Below are 27,426 nucleotides of genomic sequence, written 5' to 3'. Positions count from 1 at the left end.
CCAGTGAACTGAACTACTGAACTAGATCTGATTGAGACGCTCTCAGAGATTTAGTTTAGAGTGTTTTTAGTCTAATCAGGTCATTTAAGTCCATTAACTCTCTCTCTGACTGACTCTCTTACCAGTGAACTGAACTACTGAACTAGATCTGATTGAGACGCTCTCAGAGATTTAGTTTAGAGTGTTTTTAGTCTAATCAGGTCATTTAAGTCCATTAACTCTCTCTCTGACTGACTCTCTTACCAGTGAACTGAACTACTGAACTAGATCTGATTGAGACGCTCTCAGAGATTTAGTTTAGAGTGTTTTTAGTCTAATCAGGTCATTTAAGTCCATTAACTCTCTCTCTGACTGACTCTCTTACCAGTGAACTGACCTACTGAACTAGAGCTTATTGACACACACAGATATTTAGTTTTAAGTGTCTTTAGTGTAATCTAGTAATTCCAGTCTGTTAACTCTCTCTCTGACTGACTCTCTTACTAGTGCGCTGAAATACTTGAACTAGATCTGATTGAGATTCACACAGAGATTTAGTTCTCTTTCAGTCAGTGACGTTCTACTTACGTCAGAACTGAACCGGCGAATTGGGAATGCGCTAGGGAGCCCTATCCTCTTCGAGTGTTGACAGAACAAGCCAATGCACATTAACCAATACCAAATGCACACGTAAAAGATTTGCATTTCGCACTCCGCCCCACATAGTAGGTATAATATGGCGGCAAATCAATCCCTAAGGGGCTGTTTACACCTGGCCACTTCATGCGTTTTCTCAGATCGGATAGCTATCTGATTTATCAAAACGATTCCATTTACACCTGGTCACATAAATGTGTTTTTGCAAATCGGATATAAATCCAATCTTCAATTCCCGCGCTATATGCAGATTTAATGGAGTGCACGTCACCGAAAGCAACAGATTTGAGCTGCATTTTATTGATCATCAGCTAATTTCAAAATCAAAGAGAGCAAGAGAGAGCGGCAACAGCCCTGGTAAGATCAGGTTAGTTAGCGATAGTTTGCACGTTGGCTTGATGAATAGATGCTCAGCTGCTCATCTGCGTTAATGTGTGTTGCAGTAGCGTCGTCATATCTGACTATAACATGACATATAGCCTATATAACACGCTCTCACGCGTTTATTTTTTTAGCATTTTTGGGAGGAGTAAAATTTACATATGTGGTTTCAACAACCAGATGCATTTACACTTGTCCAGTTTCGCCTGGAATGCGGCCCAGACCACCTCCTGAAGTGGTTTGAGCGATCGGATTCAAATCCGTCTCGAATGCGTTTCGGAGGGCATTTACACCTGGTCTCTTCACGATCTTCACGATCGGATAGCTATCCGATCACAGAAAACGCATGAAGTGGCCAGGTGTAAACAGCCCCTAAAATAACCGAGCGCACAACTGATGGTGTACAAATCAAATCAAATTTCAAACCGCATGAATCCTGCATGTTTGTAAATGAATGGCGCAAACGCGTGATTTCATTTACCACACACATACACTGGAGCACGCGTGACGCTTGCGCTGTTTTCAGCCTCAGCCACATCATTATATGTGGACATAATTGCATAAACATCATCTCGAGAGCCGCTTAGTCACTTCATGAGCTTTTTAATGCTTCAACTGAGAAAAGTTATCGTCATATCGTAAACAGACAAACACTCAAAGATCTCCATGGCAACCCGTCAAAATAAAAGTTTGATTTTTAATAGGGCCCTAAAAATTTAATTTTTGTTAAACTGTAAATAAATGTAATATGTTTGGTGATTTAAATTAATGAGAAAGTCTTTTTGATTACTACAATTTAATTTAATCATTAAAATAGAGTCTTTAAGTTTTACAAAATGTTTACAGAACGCTGCTGGGTGCTCTCTGCACTTTTTAAGTTATTTTTATTATTAATAATGATGTTATTATTAACAGTTCTCAGATTTAGTCGGACAATAATGCCCACAGAGCCAAAGAATATATATTTGGTATTTTTCATCTTGCTTTTATCCACTATTAGTACAAGCCTGTTGTAGCAGGCCGCGTCTGAATGATGGCCAAAAATTTACTGATGAGTTTTATAAAGTTACATCACACAAAAGATGAAGTGTCATTTTTACTCCAGAAAATCACTGTAAAAGCTGAATAAACACAGTATGAGAAGAGCGCATTAAAGTCTTATCAATAAACTCTCTCCCTTTCATTATCATTAATATACACAGCGAATTATGTAACGGGAGGGCAACACTGACTGTTTGACAACCTGTGAGGGTGGGTTAATGTCTATCAGGTGTGCTATCAGGTGTGCATGTGTATCTGCAAGTCGTTCACAGGTGCGTCTAATAGTACTGATGAGCCAGCGGTACAACACGATTGGCAGATCCACTGAATAAAAGCCAGCAGGCAGTCCTCCCCCGGTGTGCTTCTTCACCGCGACAGACGCTGAAACGCGAAAAGCCAGACTGTCTCCGTCCCTATGAATCTTTGGATGTATGACTCCACGCAGTGACAACCATCTCGATTGTGACAACCAACTATTCGTCCTGATTGAGGAAACTGGGAATTCTTATCACTTACGAATGAGTGGGCACTGACGTGTATCTGTTTAGAACTGATTTCGTTTCCCCTGTCTCGCAATGTTGGACTGTGTAATATAAGATGCGTCAGTCAACAGTCGTGGGCGGGGCTTGTGCGTACGTCACATTGCCCCAAATCAGAGAACGGGTTGTTCTAAGACACTGTTTATGAATTATGGGGATTTTAAAAAAGCACTAGGTGGATTTTTATCGTTATAGAGTGGTTGTGTACACACACTGCCAACACACATTTATGTTCAAAGACCATGTAAAAGTTAATTTTGCATAATAGGTGCCCTTTAATCTGTAAACTAATAATCTGTTAAGTGTCACAGGTTCTTCATAAAGTGGACTACCAAAAATTCTTCATAAAGTGGACTACCAGTAATATATATATAAATATTTGGGACCAAAAATTAGACACTTTGACCTGACCATATTTTGCTTAAATATTTTAAATATTTATAAATGTTGCTGTCTTTTTCTTAAATTGCAAATGCGACTTTTTTACACCACGGACTGAACAAAATTAAGCATTGCTTGGTAATTTGTTGACCTAAATTGGTCTTATCTAATTGTGTACTTTAATTTAACAGCTGACAGATATTCAACTTAATATTTGTGAGACAGTCTGACAGAAGGACTGTCAAAACCAGGGAAATATCAACTGATTTGATATCATTGAGTTCTTGTCATATTTTATTACCATTTCATAAACTATATCAAATAAAGTCTGATAATGTGAGAAATGTTGAAGGTGTCAGAATAAATTTAGGTTTGACTGGACGTCGTGTAACTGTGAGGGTAAAGCTGATGTAATTTCCAGACGCCCTCTCTCTTTCGCAAGATGTCATGGCTATAAGAGGCACGGACCAGAGATTCTCCATGTTAGAAGTGTCTGATGGGGTCTGGTATATTTTGATACAGAAACTGAAGGAAGCCGAGAGTAAATCACATGACAACTGCATCATCGTGTGGGATCTCTTTTATTAAGAAGAAAACAACGCAGACGGAAACCCACTACACGTGGAGTGAGGAACCTGCTTTACAGATTTGCAGACACGTTTTCCACACGTCACTCAAACACAGAAACAGGAAACTCTTCAGTTCAGAGAAACTGAAACTGACGTGCAGTTGAGCTGTTGTGTGTTTGTGTGTCTCATGCAGTAAAATGGCAGAAGCCAGAATTTCTCAGGATGAGTTCCAGTGTTCAGTGTGTCTGGATCTCCTGAAGGATCCAGTGACCATTCCCTGTGGACACAGTTACTGTAAGATCTGTATTACAGGACGCTGGAATCAGGAGGATGAGAAGAGAGTCTACAGCTGCCCTCAGTGCAGACAGACCTTCAGGCCAAGACCTGCTTTAGCTAAAAACACCATGCTGGCTGAAGTGGTGGAGAAACTGAAGAAGACTAAACTTCCTGCTGACTGTTACGCTGGAGCTGGAGATGTGCAGTGTGACGTCTGTAATGGAAGAAAACGCAAAGCTGTCAAGTCCTGTCTGGGGTGTCTAAACTCTTACTGTCAGAGTCACCTTGAACAACATGAGAGTTTCTTTAAAAGAAAGAGACACAGTCTAACTGATGCCACTGGACGACTGCAGGAGATGATCTGCCAAACACATGATAAACTCCTCGAGGTTTTCTGCTGCACTGATCAGAAGTTTATATGTTTGCTGTGTATGATGGATGAACATAAAAACCACAACACTGAATCAGCTGCAGTGCAGAGGACAGAGAAACAGGTATGAACTTGATACTGATAAAATAATGTTGATACTATTTATATTATTGATACTGTTCCTAAACAACGTTTTACTACTGATTGGAGTTATTAACAGAAATACTTCCAGTGTGAAGCTTTACATCTGTGTCAGTTTCACTTTTATGATACTTATGCTTGCTGTGTGAAAGAGGCCTTATGCTTCATGTAAATGGTGGAAACTAATCCATCATCCCTTTAAGGAGTTTGAAACTACAGCCATTGGATATTTATTCTACTGTTACTATATTTAACTTTTAATATGATGATTTTGTCAAGGGTGTGGTGACGGGATGAAGCAAGGACTCGGTAAATCAGAAGTTAAGGGCTTTTATTAGTTATTAAAATAAAGGGGGGGGGGGGGGGGGGCATGCTGCTCAGCACAAGACAAAACATAACATAAAAACACACGGTCGATGGAAACACGAATCGCGTGCTTGACAGAACACAACCCCACACGCAGACAGAAGAGCCAGAGCAAACTCGAAACCGCATGCTCACACAACAAGACAGAGTGCACTAGAACGAGCGAATGCTCATCCTGTGCACATACAACAGAATACAAACACAGAGCATGAATGTCCGAATCCCGGCACATAACCGAAACCAAACTAGACAAGAGTAGCGGAATCCGAACATCATGATTCAAACGTGAAAAAAGGCACACAAACAAGAGAATGTAAACTCACACAAAGACAAGACAATACAGGTATGTCAGGGCTATGGCACAAAATCAAGAATAAACTAGACCAAAGTGACAGAACCCTGACAGATATAATGTCAGCAGTATAATGTGACATCTCTGTGATTGATTTGTGGTGCAGAAGCAGCTGAAGAAGACGCAGAGGTCGTTCCAGCAGAGGATCCAGCAGAGAGAGAAAGATCTTCAGCGGCTGAGAGAGGCTGTGGCGTCTCATAAGGTGAGTCTGGAGAACAAGAGAAGTTTGAGACGTCTCAGTCAGGACTCACTGAAGCTCACTGTGTGATTGTGATGTGTGTGTGACAGCGCTCTGCACAGACAGCAGTGGAGGACAGTGAGAGGATCTTCACTGAGCTCATCCGCTCCATTGAGAGAAGCCGCTCTGAGGCGACACAGCGGATCAGAGATCAGGAAAAGACTGCAGTGAGTCGAGCTGAAGGACGACTGGAGCGACTGGAGCAGGAGATCAATGATCTGAGGAGGAGAGACGCTGAGCTGGAGCAGCTTTCACACACACAGGATCACATCCATTTCCTGCAGGTAACAGAGATCTAGAAGAACAGGGTCATAGTGGACTTGAGCAAATGACTCGCAGAAACATTTCATGAGAGCAGAATGAGCAGTTGACTGCAATGTTGTTGGGAATTCCGTGTGTTGTGTTATATAATTATAAGGTAGATTCTCAAATGATCATCTTGCTTTAAAATAGACGACACTTATGAATGCATTTCAGCTCTGGATATCTATTAGGAAACATGTTCTGAGCTCTTTCTTCTGGGAGATACAGTATAGTTAGCTGCCAAACCCCACTAGTGCAACGAACAATTCAAAACTTCCAGATCATATAAACTTTTTTTTAACCAAATGTCTTACATCATGGTGAAATTGATGGTACCAATTTTGAGTAATATTCAACAAAGTTGATTCAGGTGATCTTCAAACTTGATGAAATGGATTTGCATTTTCATTATTTCCATTACACGAGAGTAGATGTTAAAACTTCATGCTGATTTGTACTCGGCCTTCGCCAAGATAAGCGAAACTAAGACTTAGCTTTACAGTAAACTATGCTTCTCCATCCATTTACGCTTCTTTCCATATGGTGGTGTGACTCCCCGTCTGTCCGGCGTTAACGGCTGCAGTGCACTTGGCACATCAGCACACACGACGGCTGCAACTACAGTGTGGTCTCCCCAGTGGACCAGCATGACAACCGTCTGGATTGAGCCGAGTAGGGGAAATCTCTAGGGTCTTCAAGTGGGCACCGTCGGTCCACATTGTTTCGTCGACTAGCCCACGACACCTCAAGAGGGCTCGACAGTGACTCTGGCGTCCCAGAGTCACCCCCCTCCGTCCCCCACTCAACTCAGCCCAGCTTACTGACCTCTATATCTCTCCTGCTGCTGAGATTGCTCCGTCCTCGTAGTTCACATGTGACCTAACCACTATCTCACGACCTCTCCGCAACCCAACCATACGCGCCAACCCGTTCGACTAAGGCTGTCAAGCCCCACTGTCTTCGTTAAAGTAGGTTCAGTGGCAACGGTTCCGTATGGCATACTACCTACCGCAAAACACAATATCTGCCCAAACACCACCCTTCATTCACGCAATATACACAGGAACGGAATATCTGTAATTACTATGCAACCTATACAAATAAACCAACAGACTCTTCAAGTTTTTCAAGAATTCTACGAAACCGTAGCGTGGCGGCCTGTACACAGCCAGCTAGAATCTTTCCCTCTAAACCACAGCCAGTTGCTGCTACTTTCTGCTGCTTCAGATAAGTTCTTTACTGTGCGACGCAACTCTTGGCCACTGAATCCGACGTCTCTGAGGAACCGGGTTGTAGAGTGTGCCACAAAACCTCGACAACCCACTTCCACTGGATAAACCTGGACTCTCCATCCTCGCTGTTCTGCTTCAGTGGCCAGATGAGCATACCGCAGTTTCTTCCTCTCATATGCCTCATCTACCGCATCCTCCCATGGCACTGTTAACTCTATCAGTTGAACAATGCGTGCTGATCCAGACCACAAAACAATATCTGGTCGTAGGTTAGTGGTGGCAATCTCAGGTGGAAAAATTTGCCGTTGATCAAGATCAGCATCTTCCAGTCCCTAGCAGAGAATTGGTTTTAACACCTTTTCTTGGTGGTTGCTCGCCTGGGGGGAAGAATATTGTCTTCTGCATGTAATGTTTTGCTAGAACAGGCGGCAACTAGTGATGGGCGATACTGCAAATTTCTGTATCGATCTGATACCAAGTAAATACAGGGCCAGTATCGCCGATATCGATACCGATACTTTTTCATTTTAAAAGCATGCATTTGAACTTGTATGCACTTTCCTGTGTGTCATGATTTATGAGGTGAATGCATCATTAATATGCTAAATCTGAACACTTTTTCATGACTACTAGGCCTAAATATTTTGTGATTTGTGCTCTCAACTCCCCTTTAATTAGTCAGTGACTTTTACAAAACTACCCTAATTATAGTACTAGCCTACTGTTCAAAAGTTTGGGGTCTGTAAGATTTTTATTTCTCTTAGTAAAAACTGTAATATTACAATTTAACAATTTAACATATAGCCTATGTTAAATTGTAATATTACAGTTTTATGTTCTATGCCATAGTAAACTGTAATTTATTCATGTGATCAAAGGTGAATTTTCGGCATCATTACTCCAGTCATGATGATAATTCATTTTAATATGCTGATTTGCTGCTCAGGAAACATTTCTTATTATTATCAATGTTGAAAACAGTTTCATATTTTGTTGGAAACCATGATACATTTTATGCAGAATTATTTGATGAACAAAGTTGAAAGAACAGCATTTATATGAAGTAGATTTTTTTTTAACAGTGTAAAACCCTTGACTGTCACTTTTGATCAATTTAATGCATCGATCCTTGGTGAATAAAAATATTAATTTCATAAAAAAGATCTTACGGACGTCAACATTTTAAACCGTTATGTACAGTTTTGGTTTGTTTATTGCGAAATAACTCCCGATTGTTTCTCTGTCATCTAAGCAAGGATTCGTTTCCCAAACGCACTGGGCCTGTGAGCTCAGCGAAGCACCAGCATCGAACGCTCTCTGTGATTGATTGGTTTCGTCTTGTAAACAGATGAGTAGGAGAAAAGGTTCTATCCTACACAATTACCCGCTAACATTCGCTTATTTTTCCACTTAGAAGCTTATTTTACGCACTGAATTGCGTGCTAAATTAATAAAAAATTACTGGTAAAAAAAATACACATTTGGATCGATATTTTTATGTGAGGATCGATCCTTTTCGATACCACATCAGTATCGAAGTATCGATACTTCAGGATCGATCCGCCCATCACTAGCGGCAACTTATTGGTCATACTACACTTGCCTTCCAATGATAAAGCCAAACATCGCAGTACTTGGTCATGGCGCCAAGTAAACCGACCTTGGCTAAGAGCCACCTTACATCCTGTCAAAATGTGCCTTAATGTGGCAGGTGATGAACACAAAGGACAAGAGGGATCCTCTCCTACCCAGAGGTTTAGGTTCTGCAGTGATGGGAGAACATCATATGTTGACCTGATAAGGAAACTGATCCTACTCTCTTCCATTGACCAAAGGTCTTACCAGCCCGTCTTGCGTTGTTCCACACTCTCCCATCTCATCCAGTCTCCCTGCTTGTCCTGGGAAATGGCCTTTATACACCTCATCCTCTCCTCCTGCTTTCGCACCTCGTTGACTACCAGCTTCCTCCTTTGAGTTGTGCCTTCCTTGTTCCATTTAGGAGGAGCTAAACTGAGCCCAAAACCCCCTCTTCCATGCTGTACCTGTCCCACGATATCCCCAATTTGAAGGGCAGCCTTTGCCTCTACTACAGATTTCTTTGCTGACCACTTTCTACCAGTTTTTAACACAGGGGCTGTCTCCCTTACACATTTGTCGCGTGACTCTACTAAGGTAATTTCTAGTGTGACCTTAGCACACTTAAACTCCTCTGTTAAAGCAGAGACTGGCAGCTGCAATATTCCTTTACTATAAAGTCCCACTCTGCTGAGGCAGCGTGGAACTCCCAACCATTTCCTGATGTATAAACTTATTAACGCTTCCAGTTTATCCACTGTTGTCAAAGAAACCTCGTACACAGTCAGTGGCCACAGCAACCTCGGCAGTAGACCAAACTGAAAGCACCAGAGTTTTAGTTTGCCTGGTAGAGCACAGCTGTTTATGCTCTTCAACCCTTCCACTGCTTGTCGTGTAACTTCTCCCACCCGAACTGTGTCCTTCAGATCCCCATCGTACCATCTCCCAAGACTCTTCACTGGCTTCTCAGAAACTGTTGGTATCGCCTCACCATTAATGAAGAATGTTTTATCTTCTACGTTTCCTTTAACTATCGAGATGCTCCTTGATTTAGAGGGCTTAAATTGCATTCGTGCCCCTTCAATATTGTCTGTTAACTTCCCCAATAACCGATTAGTGCAGGCTACTGTTGTAGTCATGGTTGTCATGTCATCCATGTATGCTCTGATTGGTGGTAGTCGCATCCCAGAAGCCAAGCGCTCTCCTCGTACTACCCATCTTGATGCCCTAATGATTACTTCCATTGCCATGGTAAAAGGCAGTGAAGAAATGGTGCATCCTGCCATTATTCCAACCTCTAAGCATTGCCATACAGTGCTGAATTTTTGAGATGAGAAACTTAATTGAAACTTAATTGCAAATCTCCAAAATAGGCTTTCACCAAATTTGTTATTGACATTGGTACTCTGAAAAAATCAAATGCTGCCCAAAGAAGGTCACGTGGCACTGAACCATATGCATTAGCCAAATCCAGGAATGTCACAATGTTCCTCTCCTTTTTAGCTGACTGAATTCGTTGCCAGATAACATTGATGTGTTCTAAGCATCCTGAGAACCCTGGAATGCCCGCTTTTTGAACTGAAGTGTCAATGAAGTCTTTCTTTAATAGGTAGGTGGACAATCTCTGGGCAATAATGCTGAAGAAAATCTTACCTTCAACGTTTAATAGTGAAATAGGACGAAACTGACTGATGCTTGTAACATGTTTTCTTTAGGTATAAAGACTCCACCTGCTCTGCGCCATGCTCTAGGTACAACAAGTTTTTCCCATGCTACTTTTATCAATTTCCACAGAATTCGTAGAACTCCTGAAGCACTCTTCTACACTCTGTACGGAACTCCATTGGGCCCTGGAGATAATGAAGCCCTTGCCTTTCTCGCAGCCTGCTCGACCTCTTTCCACTTAGGTGCACAGACCTCCATTTGGTATTCTGGTAGATTGATAGGTGGTATGTTTGGTGGAATTGACATAGGCTCATGCCCTTTTGCGTCTGTATGCGTTTATCTCTCTAGCTTAACCCTAGATGCTTTTAAAATGCCATTCTTGTCACTGGTGAATAACTTCTTTTCGAATTTGATGGGTCTTTATAGAAACGTACGTTCCTTCTTTTGTATTGTTTCCGTAGGCGCTCAGCTCTGCGTAATGTTGCCAGCTTATCTTTTATGGCCCTTTGTAAGAGATTGAGTCCCTCCTTCTGACTTTGTTCTGCTCTTTTCCATTGCTTCCTGAGCTGTCTCATTTCTCTAACTAACGCTTCAATTTTCTGCTGCCGTCTAGACATTCCAGGAGTAGTTTGTACTTTTTTCCTTCACACCAAACCTCTCACTTCCATATGTGTAAATGATGTGCACAAATTTATCCAGCTTCTTTTCAACTGTACCAGTTAATCTTTCCAATGCAAAACATAGATCTGTGTTTACCGTGTCCCATGCAGTTTTCTCACAAGCTCTTGGCCATCTAACTCCTATGCCTGTTGAGCTTCTTTTCTCTCTTATGCTGGTTAGTCTGACTGGGTTAACAAGTATGAATATGTTCATCACTAACTGTGCAACCCCTCCTCTCCTCTATGACAGGGGTGCTGATATCCTGTGAGCTGTGGTTTGCTTCCTGTCGCTGGATTTCATTCGACTGACTTGACTGACTTCGTAAGAAGTACTGATCAATGCAAGGCCCTTGTCCCTTCTCCCTCAAGCATTTCGTTTTCCCTTGATGAACCTTCAAACCCCTGACCGTTGTCGCCTTGCTCCAGCCACAGACACAAACTTGGAGTTCAATGACTTTACTAACTGCAGATCTTGAACTAGTCTTACTCTCTATACTCATATCCATTTCCGTTCCTAAGTCATTAACTATGTTGTCCAACATTGAGTCATCTTCCACCCCCGCTCTCTTAGACTCTAGGGGTATTTTTAGGGATATTCAGAAGCCTTGGGCGGGTGTCTCCAGCATCCTGTAAACACGGAGCTGGATACTGCCGACAAGGGTAGCTAACCCTTACCAGCCCCATTTGGGTCTCTTTCCTCCTGTCAGCTATCTCTCCAGGTTGCCAGCAGCACTATTCACCGCAGTCACTGGACGATATCACCAGATCATAATTATTTGACTGTTCCCTTGAGGATAACACCCATGGGTATCTAGATCGCATGGTGCACTGCCCAGATGACTCCCTGTGCGCCTTATTTCACGCCGGCCTCAAAGAGCAGACAGAAGCGTGCCTGGGGAAGGCCCTCAAGAGATATTCTGTGAGTATGTGGAGTTGGTACTCTCCAGCTGTGGTTCCCCTTTTACAGTGGGTGAAAAGAAAGAGGATCCCTAATACGGTAGTCCCGGAGCTAGCACTCATTGATCTACATATTCTGGAATGGACTCCTGCCTATGTTCCCACCCTTGAGGTCTCCTCTTCTCTACTGGTCCCACCAGGCCTAATGGACTTTCTGGTTCAAAATTTTTTCCTGGCCCTCCTTCCTCTGATGGTCCCACCCAGCCTCCTGCCTCCTTTGTCTCCGCTGGTCCCATCCAGCCTCCTGCGTTCCAATCATGGAGGTCATCCAAAGCCCCGTCATCTTCGCAAGTTCCGTCCAGCACCTCTGCTCCTCCCTTTCCGCTGGCTTCATCCAGCTTCACCACAGACTTCGGGACCTCTGGCTGCGCATCAGCCCTCCACCCCTTTGGCTCCATAGGACTCCTGTTTCCCTCTTCCGAGCCCCCAGTTCCAGAGGTGGCGCCAGGGAATCCATAAACAAAAACTAGTTAGTTTCCTGTTGCTGTGTTTAATACCTGTGTCCTGTGCTGCAATTAGATCCTCACCTCCACCTTGGACCACACTGTTTACGCAATACAACTAAGATGACTGATGCATTTGATTTAGATAATGCGTAACACTTTATAATAATGTGCAATTATAAGTTATTAGTTCATGATGAACTTATTTACAAAACATGACTATATGTTCATAAATGATTAATAAAAGATATGATTAATACAATATGTTGTAAGTTCTCTTACACAATAGTAAATCATGAAATAATCAAACAGATCATTAGTGTAATGGTAGTTGAAGGCAAAAGATGAAGATCCGGGTTAAACACAAACTTTACTTGATGAGTTCAGGTAGAACATACACAACCACATCTAACATTAACGAGAACCGACAAGGGACTGAACAGAACAGGGAGTATAAACACACTGAGTGAAATCAGGAAACTAACCAGACACAGGTGGAGGAAGGTAAACTAATCAGGGACTAAGCAGAACAGGGGCAGACAAGACAGAACACAATAGTGTGAATTAGTAGATGATTAATATGTTATTAGTTGATATATTAATCTCTTGCAAATCACTGACGTATTTATGTTAAAATTGTTTTAGTGCCGTTATCTCAATAAACTTTTTCAAAAAAAAAGTTCAAAAGTTTTTTTATAGTATATTTTCTGACTATTGCCTGAAAAGTTACCTGGGTCAGGTGTAGTACCACTAATAGCCGCTTGAGGGCACTAGTGCATGGTGGCTACCAGATATAAGCCTTGTAACTCATGAAGAAGTCAGTTCAGTTTGGTAGAGGGAAACTGCATGGTTCAGCTAAATGCTACCTGCTTACACATTTGAAATCCTGGTTTGAGAACTCATGGAGTTTATGCTCAAACGTGAGAATGGGCTAACTGTGCAAATCTCTTGATGTAATTGTAATCAGTCAAGTCTGATGTTAGCTGTTTTGCTTTCTTTTGTAAAAAAGGACTTTTCATTATTAGTCGCTTCACCTGTGGTGGTCGTGGATAAGAAAGATGGAAGATCCCGGTTTTGCATTGATTGCCGTGGCCTTAACGCAAAAACTCACCTCGACGTTTATCCGATGCCTCATTAAAGAGTGGATACTGGCAAGTTGAAATGGATTCTGCAAGTATGGAAAAGACCGCTTTCATTACTGCTTCAGGGCTGTATGAATTCTTGTGTCTTCCCTTTGGCCTTAAAAATGCCGCAGCATCTTTCCAACGGCTGATGGAGCAAGTTTTCAGAGAGCACAAGAACAAATGTTGCATGGTCTATATCGATGACATTATTGTATACTCACCAGATATCTAAACACACTTGCACCATCTCAAACAAGTGTTTCATAGCCTGCACAAGGCCGGTCTCACTCTTAACCTCAAGAAATGTAAGTTCAAATGTTCTTCACTTGACTACTTAGGTCATACCATCACAGTGGATGGAGTCAAGGTGAACTCAGACAAAATGGATGCGATCAGAACATTCCCAACTCCCAAGTCCTTAAAACAGTTACAACGATTTCTAGGCCTTGCGGTAGAGCCCTGCACGGGACTGTTTTCTTCATCCCGCTCCCACCCGCGCCGGCCGAATTTCTGACCATTACCGCCCGCTCCCGCAACATATGTGTTACACTCCCGCCCGCTCCCGCAATATGTATGTCCACTCCCGCCCGCGCCCGCAAAACTCTGAGAATTTAATCCCGCACAATAATAGAGATTCATTGATTTGTGTCTTCTCCCGTCCCACAGGAAAAACACGTATTTGTATTGCTATTATTAAGGAGATTCATTGAGTTGTTTGTTTTGTTTCCCTGGCCTGCATGTATTCTCACGCACTGATCAGGAAGATGAATAGTAGCCTGGCTAGGCTATCGGGGACATCTAAAATGCTTAGGCTACCGCGCGTTTCTTTAGACTTCAAGTACTTTGATTTTAGCTATTGAAGTATTCCGTCATAGGCTTTATTGGTCCTGGAGTAAATGTGCAGAAAGCATGTCTGAAAGCAGCTAGCCTCGGAGAACACAGAAAGACAAAACACACATAAAAAGTCAGACTTGCCTAGCTTAGGTTTTGTGCTGTAAATACATCGTTTAAGGTTCTTTTCCACATCATTTATTGACATCTCCATCATGTCGCTAGGCTCCCGATCCCGCAGTTTTTTTTTTAGCCACCCATTCCCGCCCGCAGCAAAGTTCAAACTGCCCGGTCCTGCGAGATTTGCGTTGGGTCCCGCGAGATCTGGCGGGACTCAATCCTAATGCAGTCCTCTACCTTGCGGCTTGGTACCATCAGTTTATTTCTGACTTCCACTAAAACCGCACTATTACATGCACTGAAGAGGAATGAAGTGAAGTGGAAGTGGACAGACGACTGCCAACGTTCATTTGACCTCATCAAAGATTAACTCACTAGAGCACCTGTTTTATGTACACCTTAACTTTGATTATTTTTTAAAGTACAGACCGATGCAAGTGATGTGGGCTTAAGAGCTGTTTTGACACAGGAAGTGGATGGACAAGAGAGAGTAATTGCATATGCATCCCGTTTGCTCAGAGGTGCAGAGAAGTCCTATTCGGCATCAGAAAAGGAATGTCTAGCAGTAGAGTGGGGTGTAGAGAAGTGGCGCCATTACCTAGAAGGCAAGGCTTTTGAGGCGATCACTGTTCATGCATCCTTAGTCTGGCTTTTCCAACATCCAAAACCCTCATCCAGACTGGAAAGATGCACGATCAGACTACAAGGGTATCACTTTACTGTACGGTATCGGAGAGGACAATGTAATGTAGTGCCTGATATCTTACCCAGGAGAGATGTGGCTTAATCTCCAGCTGTGTTGTTACACACACCAGCTAAACGTGGTTTTACTTCTGTCACTTGTGATCTGCCGTTGGACTTGTCTCAAATCGCGGATGAACAGAAAAAAGACCCAGAGTATAAAGAGCTCATAGATAAAGCCAAGAGCCAGAAAACCACAGATCTTAAGAGAACGCACTTCGTCCTTAAAAATTAGGTTTTATTTAGGAGTGTTCCAGACTCTAAAGAAGGCCAAAGGTTTCAAATTGTAGTCCCTGCAAAACTGAAGGAAGTAATTTTAACTTATGCACATGACAGCCATCTGAGTGGTCACTTGGGTAAATTTAAAACACGTATGTGTCTTTTAAAATAATAATACTCTTATGTGTATTAGAATTCATTTATTGGCCATTGGTACGTAGTGATGTATGGCAGCACTGCAAAAAGTGTGAGAAATGTCAACAGCATAAGCCAACTATCTTAAAACCTGCAGGTGGGCTACAAAGTGTGCCCATTGTCAAGCCTGGATATATGCTTGGCATGGACATCATGGGACCATTCCCATGAAGCACCCACCAGAATACTTACCTTCTTGTTATAGTGGACTATTTCACTAAATGGGTAGAGGTTTTCCCAATGAGAGCTGCAAAGGCTACAGCCATTGTGCAAATTCTTATTGAGGAGATTTTCACAAGATGGGAAACACCAGCTTTCATCGTGTCTGATAGAGGTGCACAATTCACCTCAAACCTCTTGGCCCAATTATGTAAGCAGTGGCAAGTATCACAAAAACTCACCACCGCATACCATCCTCAGTCAAACCTCACTGAACAGGTCAACCGGAATTTGAAAACTATGATTGCCACGTACGTCGACCAAAACCACCGTACCTGGGATCAGTGGTTATGTGAGTTCAGATTTGCACTAAATACCGCATGGCATGAGAGTACAGGGTATTGCTGCTAAGATAGCCCTAGGACGACAACTGAAAGGTCCTCTGCAGAGAGCCTTACAGAATCCACCAGATCCGGACCAACCAGCTTACAGTATCCTGGAACGCCAAAAGGTTCTGTACGAGTCAGTAAGAGAGAGTGTAGAGAAGGCACAAACTAAATAAAAAAAGTACTACGACCTCAAGAGAAGAGCTCAAAACTTCAATGAGGGGGATTTAGTTTGGGTGCGAACACATCCTCTTTCTAGTGCAGATGATGCTTTCATGGCTAAGATCTCACCTAAATGGAAAGGCCCAGCTAAGATTGTGAAAAAGCTAGGACCTGTAAACTACAAGGTAACCATGTTGACTGATCCTGTTCAGGTAGACACTTATCATACCCAGAATTAAAAAATTTGCCATGGGTCAAATTTTTAGACCACGGGGAGGGGTATGTAACGGTCTAAATGTTACCTGAGTTTTTTTTATAGTGTATTTTCTGACTATTGCCTGAAAAGTAACTTGGGTCAGGTGTAGTACCACTAAAAGCAGATTGAGGGCACTAGTGCATGGTGGCTACTAGATATAAGCCTGGTAACCCATGAAGAAGTCAGTTCAGTTTGGTAGAGGGAAACCGCATGGTTTAGCTAAATGCTACCTGCTTACACATTTGAAGTCCTGGTTTGAGAACTCATGGAGTTTATGCTCAAACGTGAGTATGGGCTAACTGTGCAAATCTCTTGATTTATTTGTAATGAATAAGGTCTGATGTTAGCTGTTTCTGCATTGTTTGGATGATCTGATACACGTGTCCTGGAGGAAAGACGTAGGGATCTGGACATCACCACTCTGTAGCGAGGCACAAAATGCCATTTACTATCTTCACCTCACACTTATACTAGATTATTGGGTAATATCATTGCGTCGATCTCAAATAACCACTGGGTTTGATACTCATCTCTTCACAATCATCATTTCAACTCTAAAGACTGGACACTGACGATAAGTTTTGTTTATATTATCGTCTCATTTACACAGAGACAAAGACTGTTAGTTTCCTTATATTGTTTATTGTTGGGGGCAATTAAATGCACGTGTGAAATAAAATAGGAAAATGTAATATTTGTTGAGTGAAGTGGTTCTATTTCAGTACCATTCAAATTTCTGTTGAACCCCCTCAAGGTAACACCTAAAAAGAAAAGGGGGTGTTACAAAACAATGGTTAATCATGAACAAATGATGAACAAACCCAGTGTTTCCGCTACATTCATTCTGCCGTGGCGGGCCGCCACACCTAAAATCATCCCGCCACGGGTGCAGCTTCTCGGTCCGATATTGTTTGTGTTATTGTTAAGCCCCACTAAAGGCATACAAAACATTGTAAAGCACTATAAAGTTTTCACACTATATTCCAAGACTTCTAAAGTCATTCAATAGCATAATGTGAGGTAAAAATGTATATTTAAGTCGTTAAGTTCAAGTTAATGGAAACTCATCTCTCCTCAGTCATTCTCCATTCAGCATTCAAACAGCACGTCACGTTCGGTTACGACAGTAACACGACGACACTCTCTTAAAGATCAATGTTCCCATTATTATACTTTATTTGTAGATAAAGGTCTATAGTTTGAATAAAATTACTTTATCTTGCTGGAGTTTATAGCGCTTTCTAAATCATATTCCTTTCTACCGGGTGTCTGTTACTACAGCACTAGAGTAAAGAGCACTATGAATTGTTCTTCATGCGCACTGTAAGTTAACTGAAATTTAAAACTGTTAAAAGAAAAGGCTCAATAAACTGTTGCATAGATATAATACATTAAGCATAGATAGATATAATCTCTTCGCTTTGTGCTTTGAACTTTTCAATGCGAAGCGCTGCACGCTGTGACTTTGCGTTGCTTCAAGTGCATCATTCTGCACACGGGATGCGCATAATCGCTTTGCCGCTTTTATTGGCGCCTTTCATGTTATAATGCTTAGGGGAGATTTAAACACCTGGGATAAGGGGGCGTGGCCAATGGGAATATAACTCATGGGCCACGCCCCTTGGCGAAATGGGCCTGCCACCACGGCTGGAAAAAATCCTAGAGGAAACACTGAAACCATTACTAAATGATCAGTATATTACGGTGACCAGGTGGGGACATTTTCGGTTTATTTAGTTTTGTTATGGCCACATCATATTAACTTGTGGGAACGTGTAAAGTTAGCCTGACTACGTCAGACTTCCTACTTCCGCTAATTTCATTTCGCTCCTGTAGTCAGTCTGAGATAGCAGCCTATCTTTCTGTTTTCCACCGGCCTGAAAACAGCCTGGCCAATCAACGAACAGAGGGCGGGCTGAAAGCCGTGACGTAGTCGGTAAGCGCCGTGTTTAAGATTAGGTCAGGGAAATCGAAAACGACCGCTGATATGGAGACGCGGATGCAATTCGCTCTGTTGTGGAGAATATTCCCGGCATTAGCAAACTGAAGCCCGAACACGAAGAGTGTGTTTTAAACATTTTGAATGGAGGTGATGTTGTGGCCCTACTCCCTTTGGGAAAAGTTTAATTTATCAACTATTACCGATCGTCAGCGAGAAACTGGGGAGCCTTTTGACAGGTCAGTGTCTCTTTTCTTTTCCAGGTCTTAAATACCGTAAAACTTCAAATAATAGCCCGGGCTTTTATTTGCCCAAATCGTCGAACTGCACCGGCTTGTACTTGAGATAGGCGTCTAACTTATATGAGACAGGCCTTTATAGTTGAGATGTTGTTCATTGAGATGTTGTTCCTAGAGTCTATAATCTCTAAAAAATCTCCAAATGTTTCACGTGAAACCGCGGTCTTCCGACCTCTTACTATCTTGTCGATTGATTTTTATGAATATGCGCGAGGGAGAGAGAGCAAGACAGCGCTCATGTTGTTTGTAGACGTGGGAGTGCGCGCGCGCGGCCGGGGCTCTCTCTCTCTCTCTCTCTCTGCTCGTTTGTGCCCTGTCAAGCGCAGCAGTCATTCTATTACATCACTCACAGATCAAAAAAGTCGTTTACAGCCATGTTCACTCCGGTATTTCGCTCGCATCATCAAGTGTTTACAGTGGAAGTTCGATCATAGATTTGAGTTCGATGCATGATGTCTGTGGTTCGATGGCTGTGTCGGCGCATAACATACGTCATAAACAAACTTATCTGATTGGCTTACGGGTAACCAATGATTTTAAACTTCAGTACGCGCCCCATAGCGAGAGAGAAAACACTTCTCTATTATGCTATCCCAGACTCTGTGTACGAAGCAAAGTGAAGTAGCAGAGTCTGGTATTACCAGGCTAGTGTAAAGTGGCCTCAAGATCCAATGTTGAGGGAACAACATCTATTTCTCAGGGCCACGATTTAAATGCGTAAACAACCTGCGCGACTAGAAATGGATAAGCCTATAATAATATTTATTTTTAATTAAGAATGACAAAATTAAGAAATGATTGTTAATATATAATTTAACCTATTATATTGTGTGCGATGTTGCCTACAGACAGCATTCAAATGAAATTTGTTTTTATCAATATATGATAAAAGAATATGTTAGAATAAAATAATATAGGCCTACAAGAAAACCTTTTATCCATCCCATCTCACAGCCTTTCACATCCATTCACTGATCTTGTCTTTATTTATTTATTATTATTGTTATTATACCTATTAAACACATACACACAGTGCTGCTCGAAAGTTTTTGATCCTCTTACAGGATTTGTGAAAATGTGAATAATTTTGACAAAATAAGGGGGATCATACAAAATGCATGCACGACACATTAAGTTTACAACACTTTTTTTAATTTGAAGATCAAGGTAAATTGTACTTAATTTGTATCCCGGGAGATATACAGAAGAACTATCTTCTGCTGCTACTGAAGGGCAGTACCAAATGAAAAAAATATATATATATATAAACAAAATAAGAAACATTTGGACATCTTCATCCTTGACAGGACACTCTCGGATGTTCTTGCTTACTGCTCCGTGCTTTGCCCTTTCACTTTCATATTCTTTAATCGCTCTATCGCTTTTATATTATATTTGATCTTTTTTATCACCTAATTTTACCTTCAGCAAATCAGTGCTCAAACGCTTGATTACTACAAAAAAGCAGAATTCTTTTCTCCGACCAGCCTCCCAATGAAAGCTTACATTCCAGAGAAGGGAAAACACAACTGCCTACATTCAAAAGGATAAGAGAAAATGCCTCTTCTGTAATCTACTTGCTGCATTAACTGCCAGAGACTTTTACAAAGGATTGAAGTTCTTCAAACAAAGTTACTTGTGGGACCACCAAACCAGACTGAACACACAACAGAGCTTCATCATGGACGCCCTCAGCATACAGCCGTTGAGTCCCATAAATCTAGTCCTCCTCGACAGGCCATACTGAGTGTAGAGAAACAAGCCGATCAACTTACAAATCGATGGCACAAAAATGTAACGAGACCCAAAGGTACTTGAGACGTCAGATTGTCACGAGCATCGCATATTGCCGCAGTAGCCTCCTCTACCCCAGATACGACTCTGACAAGGATTGCAAACACTGGTCTCTTACCACCGCCTATACATCTTGAGAACAGATTTGATGTATTAGTGAATGAGGAATCCCTGAATGTGATGAATGTGATCGAACACAGACTGAATCGGCCAGTAGCTAGCACTGCAAATTGGCGCTCAAGGTCGAGCAGACAACGGCACTCAGCTCAGAGCGCAGCCGAGCACAGGACTCTGATAGTGGGTGACTCCATAATCAGAAACATTATTAGCAGGGATACAACTACATGCTGCCTTCCACAAGCAACGACTTCTGATGTAAACACAGAACTTCAGAACATTCTGATGAAACATAAGACTGGAAATCTACTCATTCATGTGGGGAAGAATGATATTCATAAAGAGCAGTCAGACCTCCTTAAGAAGGATTTCAATTAACTTTTTGAAACACTTAAAAGACTGATAGTTCAGACATTAATCAGTGAAACACTCCCAGCAAGAGGAACAAACAGGTTTCCAGGTTGCTTGGGCCCAACACATGGCTGCAAAAAACCTGCAATATAAAAGGAGTGAACTTCATTGACAACTTCAATCTTTTCAGGGGCAACTGTTTGGACTCCACCCAAACAAACTTGGTTCAAGAGTGCTAAAGGACAATATCCACTTCTCCCTCAATCATCCTTCGGCAGTGTGTGCCAATCCACTCAACCTGAATGGCACACACACACCTGGACACAGTATGAATGACCACAGGACTTCACTTCAGCACCTGAATGGGTATGAGGTTGACATATCACACAAGGACAAGGATAACACCATGCAGCTACAACAACTTCTGCTCACGGACACAATCTCAGCAGAGCCCTGCCCACAGCGCTCACCACAGACAGATTGTGATATATTAGAACTGCTCCCAAGGACAACTTTCTGAAAAAACAGCCAGGCAAACCATATTACGGCCTCCGATAACACCAGAGCAACAGCCCCTCTCCCCAGACACGTTATCCCTCTCTCCAGCATCTCCACTTCTGTGCTGCTCAGAGAAAATAGAATTGGAAGATTATTAATGAAATTATTAGAATTAGTAGTAGAACTGGTGTATGCTGGAACCAAACTATCCCACTCTTTTGCTGCAAGCCCTCAGATGTCAACCAAAAAATGGCAGTTCCCACATCCACCAAAAACTGCGGGCCCAGCTTGCCTTCACCTCCCTCCTGTGAGAGCTCTTTGGCCTCTGCCACAGCGCCAGGGCTCACACCCTCCTCCATCTGCTCGAGGTGAACCAAAAACAACTGATACCAGCTCTCCGTGATATGTGTCGGGTCCCCGCTATGACTATAGTAACTTTCTTAAATGTTTACAGAACAAGCGGGAACCCAGTGTAACCCAGTGTGAATCTTTCTCTATTGCTGTTAAATTACATGATAGAAGTCTAAGGCCTTCAAAAAAAGTACAGCAAACCCATCTAATCTGTTGCCTATTACACGCCAAATTAAGATTGCTGTGGGGACAAAAAAGTAAGACTGTTAAGTTAGCACTTTTAAACGTTCGCTCACTTAAAAATATATCCCTTCTAGACAACGACTTCATAACCACATACAACCTAGATTTTGTTTCTAAATGAAACTTGGCTAGAAGACAGCTGCAGTGCAACAGTCCTCAATGAAACATCCTCTCCTAACTTTACTTTTATGAGTGTCTGCAGAGCTGGTAAGAAAGGCGGAGGTGTAGCTGCTCTTTTTAAAGATGTCTATCAATGTAAGCAAATATCATTTGGGAATGATACACGTCTTTTGAATATCTGGGCATTGTGTTAAAAGGTGATCCACGTATTTTACTTATCATTATTTACAGGCCTCCAAAATACTCTTGAGCCTTTGCTGAGGTCTTTACAGAACTGTTATAAACAGTTTCTTCAGAGTTTGACTGTTTTGCCATTGCTGGAGATTTCAACATTCACATAGATAATGCAGAAACCAATATGGCAAAAGAAATCAAAACTATTTTTAAACTTTTAATCTCAGCATGTACATGGACCCACACACAATCGTGGACACAGTCTAGATTTACTTATCAGTAAGGGTCTAAACATCTCATCGATTGTTATTAAGGATGTAGCACTGTCTGATCATTTCTGTATTTTCTTTGACATATTGATCTATCCTGCATTTGAAGCTAGATCTGTGTCTGTCAAGAAGAGATGCTTAAAGTCCCCGTGAACCGGAAGTTGCAAACAACTTTTCTCCAGTGTTGTGACGTATTTCCGAGAGAAACGGAATACTAAATGAGGCAAAATGGTGGGCGTAGCTTTTTTCCCAACTAGCACCTGATTGGATCTAGAAAAGTAGGTGTTTTCATTCACCCTGTCTACTGTCAGTTGGAGGGGCGTGATTATGGATGTTAAGAAGACGCCCAAACCGTGAAACCTACGTCATCAGGCAAGGTCCTCCAACGCAGAGGGGAGGGGAAATTTCAGATTTTGATTAAAGATTACGAAGCCAAAAAAAATTTTTGTGTGGATTGACTTGCATGGATGAATTGTTCACCACAAAACGATCAATTTAGGCAAACAAAGTAAGTATGGTCAATTTTGAATTCATGGGGACTTTAAATGAGAATACTAGTCTGCTATTTATGAAGGCTATAACTTTAACACCAAGCATATCTGCTGACATTGGAGAAACTCAACAGCTGTGCAAAATGTGAAAAGACAATGCAGAAAAGCAGAGCATTATAACATCTGCAAAGACAGCATCCATGCTGTTAATATGGAACTAGGCAAAGCTAGACAAACTTGAATGATTTGGGATGCTTTTGGGATGCTTAGATGCTTTGTTTCCAGTCAAGACTTAGAGAAACTTGTGGATGCTTTTATCACCAGCCAGGTGGATTATAGTAATGGACTCCTCACTGGCCTTCCTAAAAAGACCATAAGGCAGTTGCAGCTCATACAGAACGCTGCTGCCAGGATTCTGAGCAGATCCAGAAAATATGAACATTTCACACCAGTCCTCAAGTCTTTACACTGGCTCCCAGTTACATTTATGATTGATTTTAAAGTATTATTACTGGTATATAAATCATTCAATGAGTTAGGACCTCAATATATTGCAGATATGCTCACTAAATATAAACCCAACAGATCACACAGATCATTAGGATCACATCAGCTAGAAATACCAAGGGTTCACTCTAAGCAAGGAGAGTCTGCTTTTAGATATTATGCCAGCCGCAGCTGAAACCAGCTTCCAGAGGAGATCAGATGTGCTCCTACAGTAGCCCTCTGGGGTCCTTCATTTAACAGTCAAAGTCGGGGTATTTGGGTCCAAATGGATATGGAGGGCGGGATTAATATTTATAAAAAAGTATTATTTTTTTTTTTTTTACTTTTTTTTTTATAATTTTTTCTTTTCTTTTTTGGTGTTTTGATAATTTTATGATTTATAATTAATATTTATGCAATAATTATGACCCATTTTTTCCCATTGAATATAATATAATTTTTTTATTTATACATAATTTATTTTTTATTTTTTATTAAAGCTGTATTTCATTTTAGAGTCAAGCCTAGGCCTCATGAAAGCAATTTTTGAAATGAGATGGATGCCATCTGGTGGACACACTGAGCATTTTAATCACGCAATAGCACATTTTTACCATTAGTGGATTTACAGCTCTCTGTACAAAGGCTTGCGAATTCTAGTGATTTTTGCACAAATCTTGTCATTTAGCCTTGTTTATGTAAGCCCTTATATTTGCCTTGTTCCTTGTCAAGTATTATCCATGTACCACTGTTGGTGAGGTTATGGTCTTTGTGCCATGTCAACAGTCAAGCCATGTCTGCCTTTGTTTTATGTTTGATCTTGTTTTGGGTATTCATAAACTGCACTTGAGTTCTACAACTTGACTATACTGAAACAAGTAGTCCACTGAAGGCATGTTTTGTAAAGGATTAGTTTATCATTAACTGAAAATGTGTAACTGAAGATTATTGTAAAGTTTTAGCAGATAAGGTTATGATTATACAGTCGATGTCGGTATATTGGTAGTATGTAAATGGATCACTTTCATGTAGGGCTGCAACTAACGATTATTTTGATAATCGATTAATCGGACGATTATTTTTCCGATTAATCGGATAAATTATTGATTTGATTTTTTTTTTATACCAAAATAAAAACCTAAATCAGTGTATTTATGTGTAAAAGTGTACTTAAAAAGTGCAAAAGCCACACATTGAGTTTTACTAATATAATCTTTAATTTGGACATTTTAAACCTTAAAAACAAAAGTTTGTCCAGTTTTTACATGGTAAAACTTCTTTAAATATCCAAAATATAAATAAACAAAACAAAATATTGAGTTGTGCTCATATAAACTATTAAGCAGCAGATTTTGTTGAAATATCAAAATTATAAATAATAAACAACCAAAAAATTTTTACTGTTTGCTACAGAGGTATAATGTAGAAGAAGAGGGAAACTGTCAGTGTTCACTGTTCACATGTTTCTTATTCACTATTCCAAAACTTGTAATTGTAATGCAAAAATGTCAGCATGTCCACATGCTCCGGGCTGAGGCTGGCTCTCTTTTTGCAAGCTATGTTACCTACAGCAGAGAACAGACGCTCAGATGGTGTTGAGGTGCTTGGGATACACAAGTAGGATTTAGCTAATTTTGCCAAAGTGGGATAATTATCTTTATTATCTCTTCACCAATCCAAAGGATTTTCTTCCTTGGCTAGGGGCCTCTCAACAAAGTAAGCCATGACTTAATTTCTTATTTGAGTGTTGAGGTCCTCCTCAGCTTTCTCCTCTCTGCTCTCTTCCTCACTGCTGCCTCCAGACTCAAGGAGTGAGTCAACCAAAGATGTTGAAGGTTCAGCTGCGGTTCTTATGGTTGAGGTGGTAATTTGCTGCCGCACCATCTCCCTTCTTGCTGCAAGTGCTTCAGTTTGCAGTTTAGCTTGAACAGTTATAATTTGCTCAGGTGACAGAAATTTCAGTCTTCTGAACCTTGGGTCCAGAGTAGAGGAGAGAATCACAGGATTATCTACCTGATCGAAGAGTGTTTTCTTCCATCTGTGTTGAAGCTGCTCAACTGCTGTGACTTGGAAGGACTTCACTGAAGCTGAATCATAGGCAGAACCTTCAGTGGACTTCAAAAGCCCTTTCACAAGTGGAGGCAATGAAGAGACTGTTATATATTCCTGCCCACTCATAAAAACAGTGGCTCATTCAAAAGGCTTAAGAGCAGTGGAAAGCTCTTCAAGCAGACTCCACTAGTCTGGTTTCAAGTCAAGATAGTGTTTGCCTCTGTGAGTGAGGGATGGGTCAGATAGAGTTGCAGTTACAGGCCACCTCTGTTCAATCAGTCTGTTAACCATATAAACTGTACTGTTCCATCTTGTACTTACATCCTGAACAAGCTTTCTGTTTTTCTTTCAGCTTGCTGCAGGCTTGCTCACTTTTTTTGAAATGCTTGACAAGACATCTTGCAGCTCCAACAGCTCTTTGAATGCCTGTGTTCTTTAATGCAGCATTAACCACCAACTGCAAGGTGTGGCCAGTGCAGCGTACACTGGTCCACCCATGTTTCTCCTCCAGTATTTTGCAGCAGCCACAACGTTTGTACCATTGTCATGTACAATGGCACAAATTTTCTCAAAAGGGATTTCAAACTTGACTGCTACTTCTTCCAACCACTCTGCAATGTTGGTTGAGGTATGTCTGTCTTCGAGTGGCATGGTGGTAAGGCAGATAGATGTCATCTTCCAGTCATTCCCAATGTAATGGCATGCAATGCCAAGGTACGCTTCAGTGGCAACACTTGTCCATATATCAGTAGTTAAAGCCATTCTGCTGTTGGTGGTGTATATAGCACTCTTAATTTTTTGCAATGCCTCCTGGTACTTCCTCTCAATTAATTTTGTGAAGTGGGTCCTTGAGGGAAGAATATATCCTGGGTTGAGTATGCTGACCATTTTTTTTTTTAATCCTTCATCTTCCACCATTGACATTTGCCGCATGTCAGTTACCAACATACTAAGTATGGCATCCGTTACAATGGCTGCTTGTTGAGTAGTGCATGGGGGATTTCTCCTCTGAACAAATTCACTCATGGTGAGCTGTTTCTTTCTGAAATAAAAAAACAGCATTTGAGTATGCAAGGAGAAACAATTTATGTGTAAATCAATATTTGCATTGTTTTTAATGATAATTGCTAATGGCAAGTTGACAACCATGATTAATGTAAAAAATCTAAATTATATACAACATATTATGTTTAAACCATTTTTGTTAAAACAAATTTACACAAATATGTTGTTCAGATGTAAAGATATAAACCAAAAACATCTCAAATACATAATTCATTTACTTTTTATGTATTGATAAATTAAATATATAAAGACTAAAAACAAGCGTGTGAACGTAGTAGAGCCACAGTAGATCGCGTTTGAAAAACAATTGAAACTTGATAGTAGACAAATGCTATAAAAAGAGACGGAATGGAGGTACGCAGCAAGATAACAGGCTTGATTAAAAGGACAGGAAAAATTATGCATTAGTTCACAAGCATTCGCTGAAAACCACTGAGTACAGTGACTAAAAAACTTTAGTAAAAAACGTGATTTTACTGCTGCTGTTATTAACTGCCTTTTATATTTAGTGCTTCACTTTGTAAACACCGTTTAAATTCACCCTATTTCTGCGGTAGCGCTATTTTAATCCATCACTTAACGTTATGTTGTGAGCGAACTGATTGCGTAACCTGATGCTCGAGACAAAATAGATCTAATGTGACTGTCCCTAAGTTAGTAAACAAAGCTGTTTACACAGTAGCATTGAGTTAAACTAGACCATACCATTTTCATATCTTCATATAATGAGGATATACATTTTTTACTTACCGTGCTGATGTTTCACCTTCATCCGTGACACCAACGTGTTTCCTCTTCATGTGTTCGTGCATCACTGTGGTACTTCCATGCCATTTTTACATTTACATTTATGCATTTGG

At 41.1% G+C, this 27,426-nt stretch overlaps 2 protein-coding genes across 3 annotated transcripts in view; both read left to right on the top strand.

Moving 5' to 3' along the window:
- LOC130070402 (gastrula zinc finger protein XlCGF8.2DB-like) overlaps positions 1-27,426 on the top strand; it is a 124,629-nt gene that overhangs the window by 59,965 nt on the left and 37,238 nt on the right. The gene's annotated exons all lie outside the window — the stretch shown is intronic.
- The window catches only part of LOC130070327 (tripartite motif-containing protein 16-like), a 28,106-nt gene continuing 4,330 nt past the window's right edge, over positions 3,651-27,426 (top strand). The window contains exons 1-3 of the mRNA XM_056234695.1: positions 3,651-4,317; positions 5,159-5,254; positions 5,341-5,574. Of these exons, the coding sequence (XP_056090670.1) occupies positions 3,745-4,317; positions 5,159-5,254; positions 5,341-5,574 (903 nt within the window). The 5' untranslated portion in view covers positions 3,651-3,744. The remainder of the gene's footprint in view (positions 4,318-5,158; positions 5,255-5,340; positions 5,575-27,426) is intronic.

The sequence above is a fragment of the Rhinichthys klamathensis genome, unplaced genomic scaffold (genome assembly GCF_029890125.1).
Source record: "Rhinichthys klamathensis goyatoka isolate OS25496 unplaced genomic scaffold, OSU_Roscu_1.1 h1tg000018l_1, whole genome shotgun sequence".
Lineage (NCBI taxonomy): Eukaryota > Metazoa > Chordata > Actinopteri > Cypriniformes > Leuciscidae > Rhinichthys > Rhinichthys klamathensis.
The sequence above is the reverse complement of the archived record's forward strand: the minus strand, read 5'-3'. Positions and strand labels throughout refer to the sequence as shown.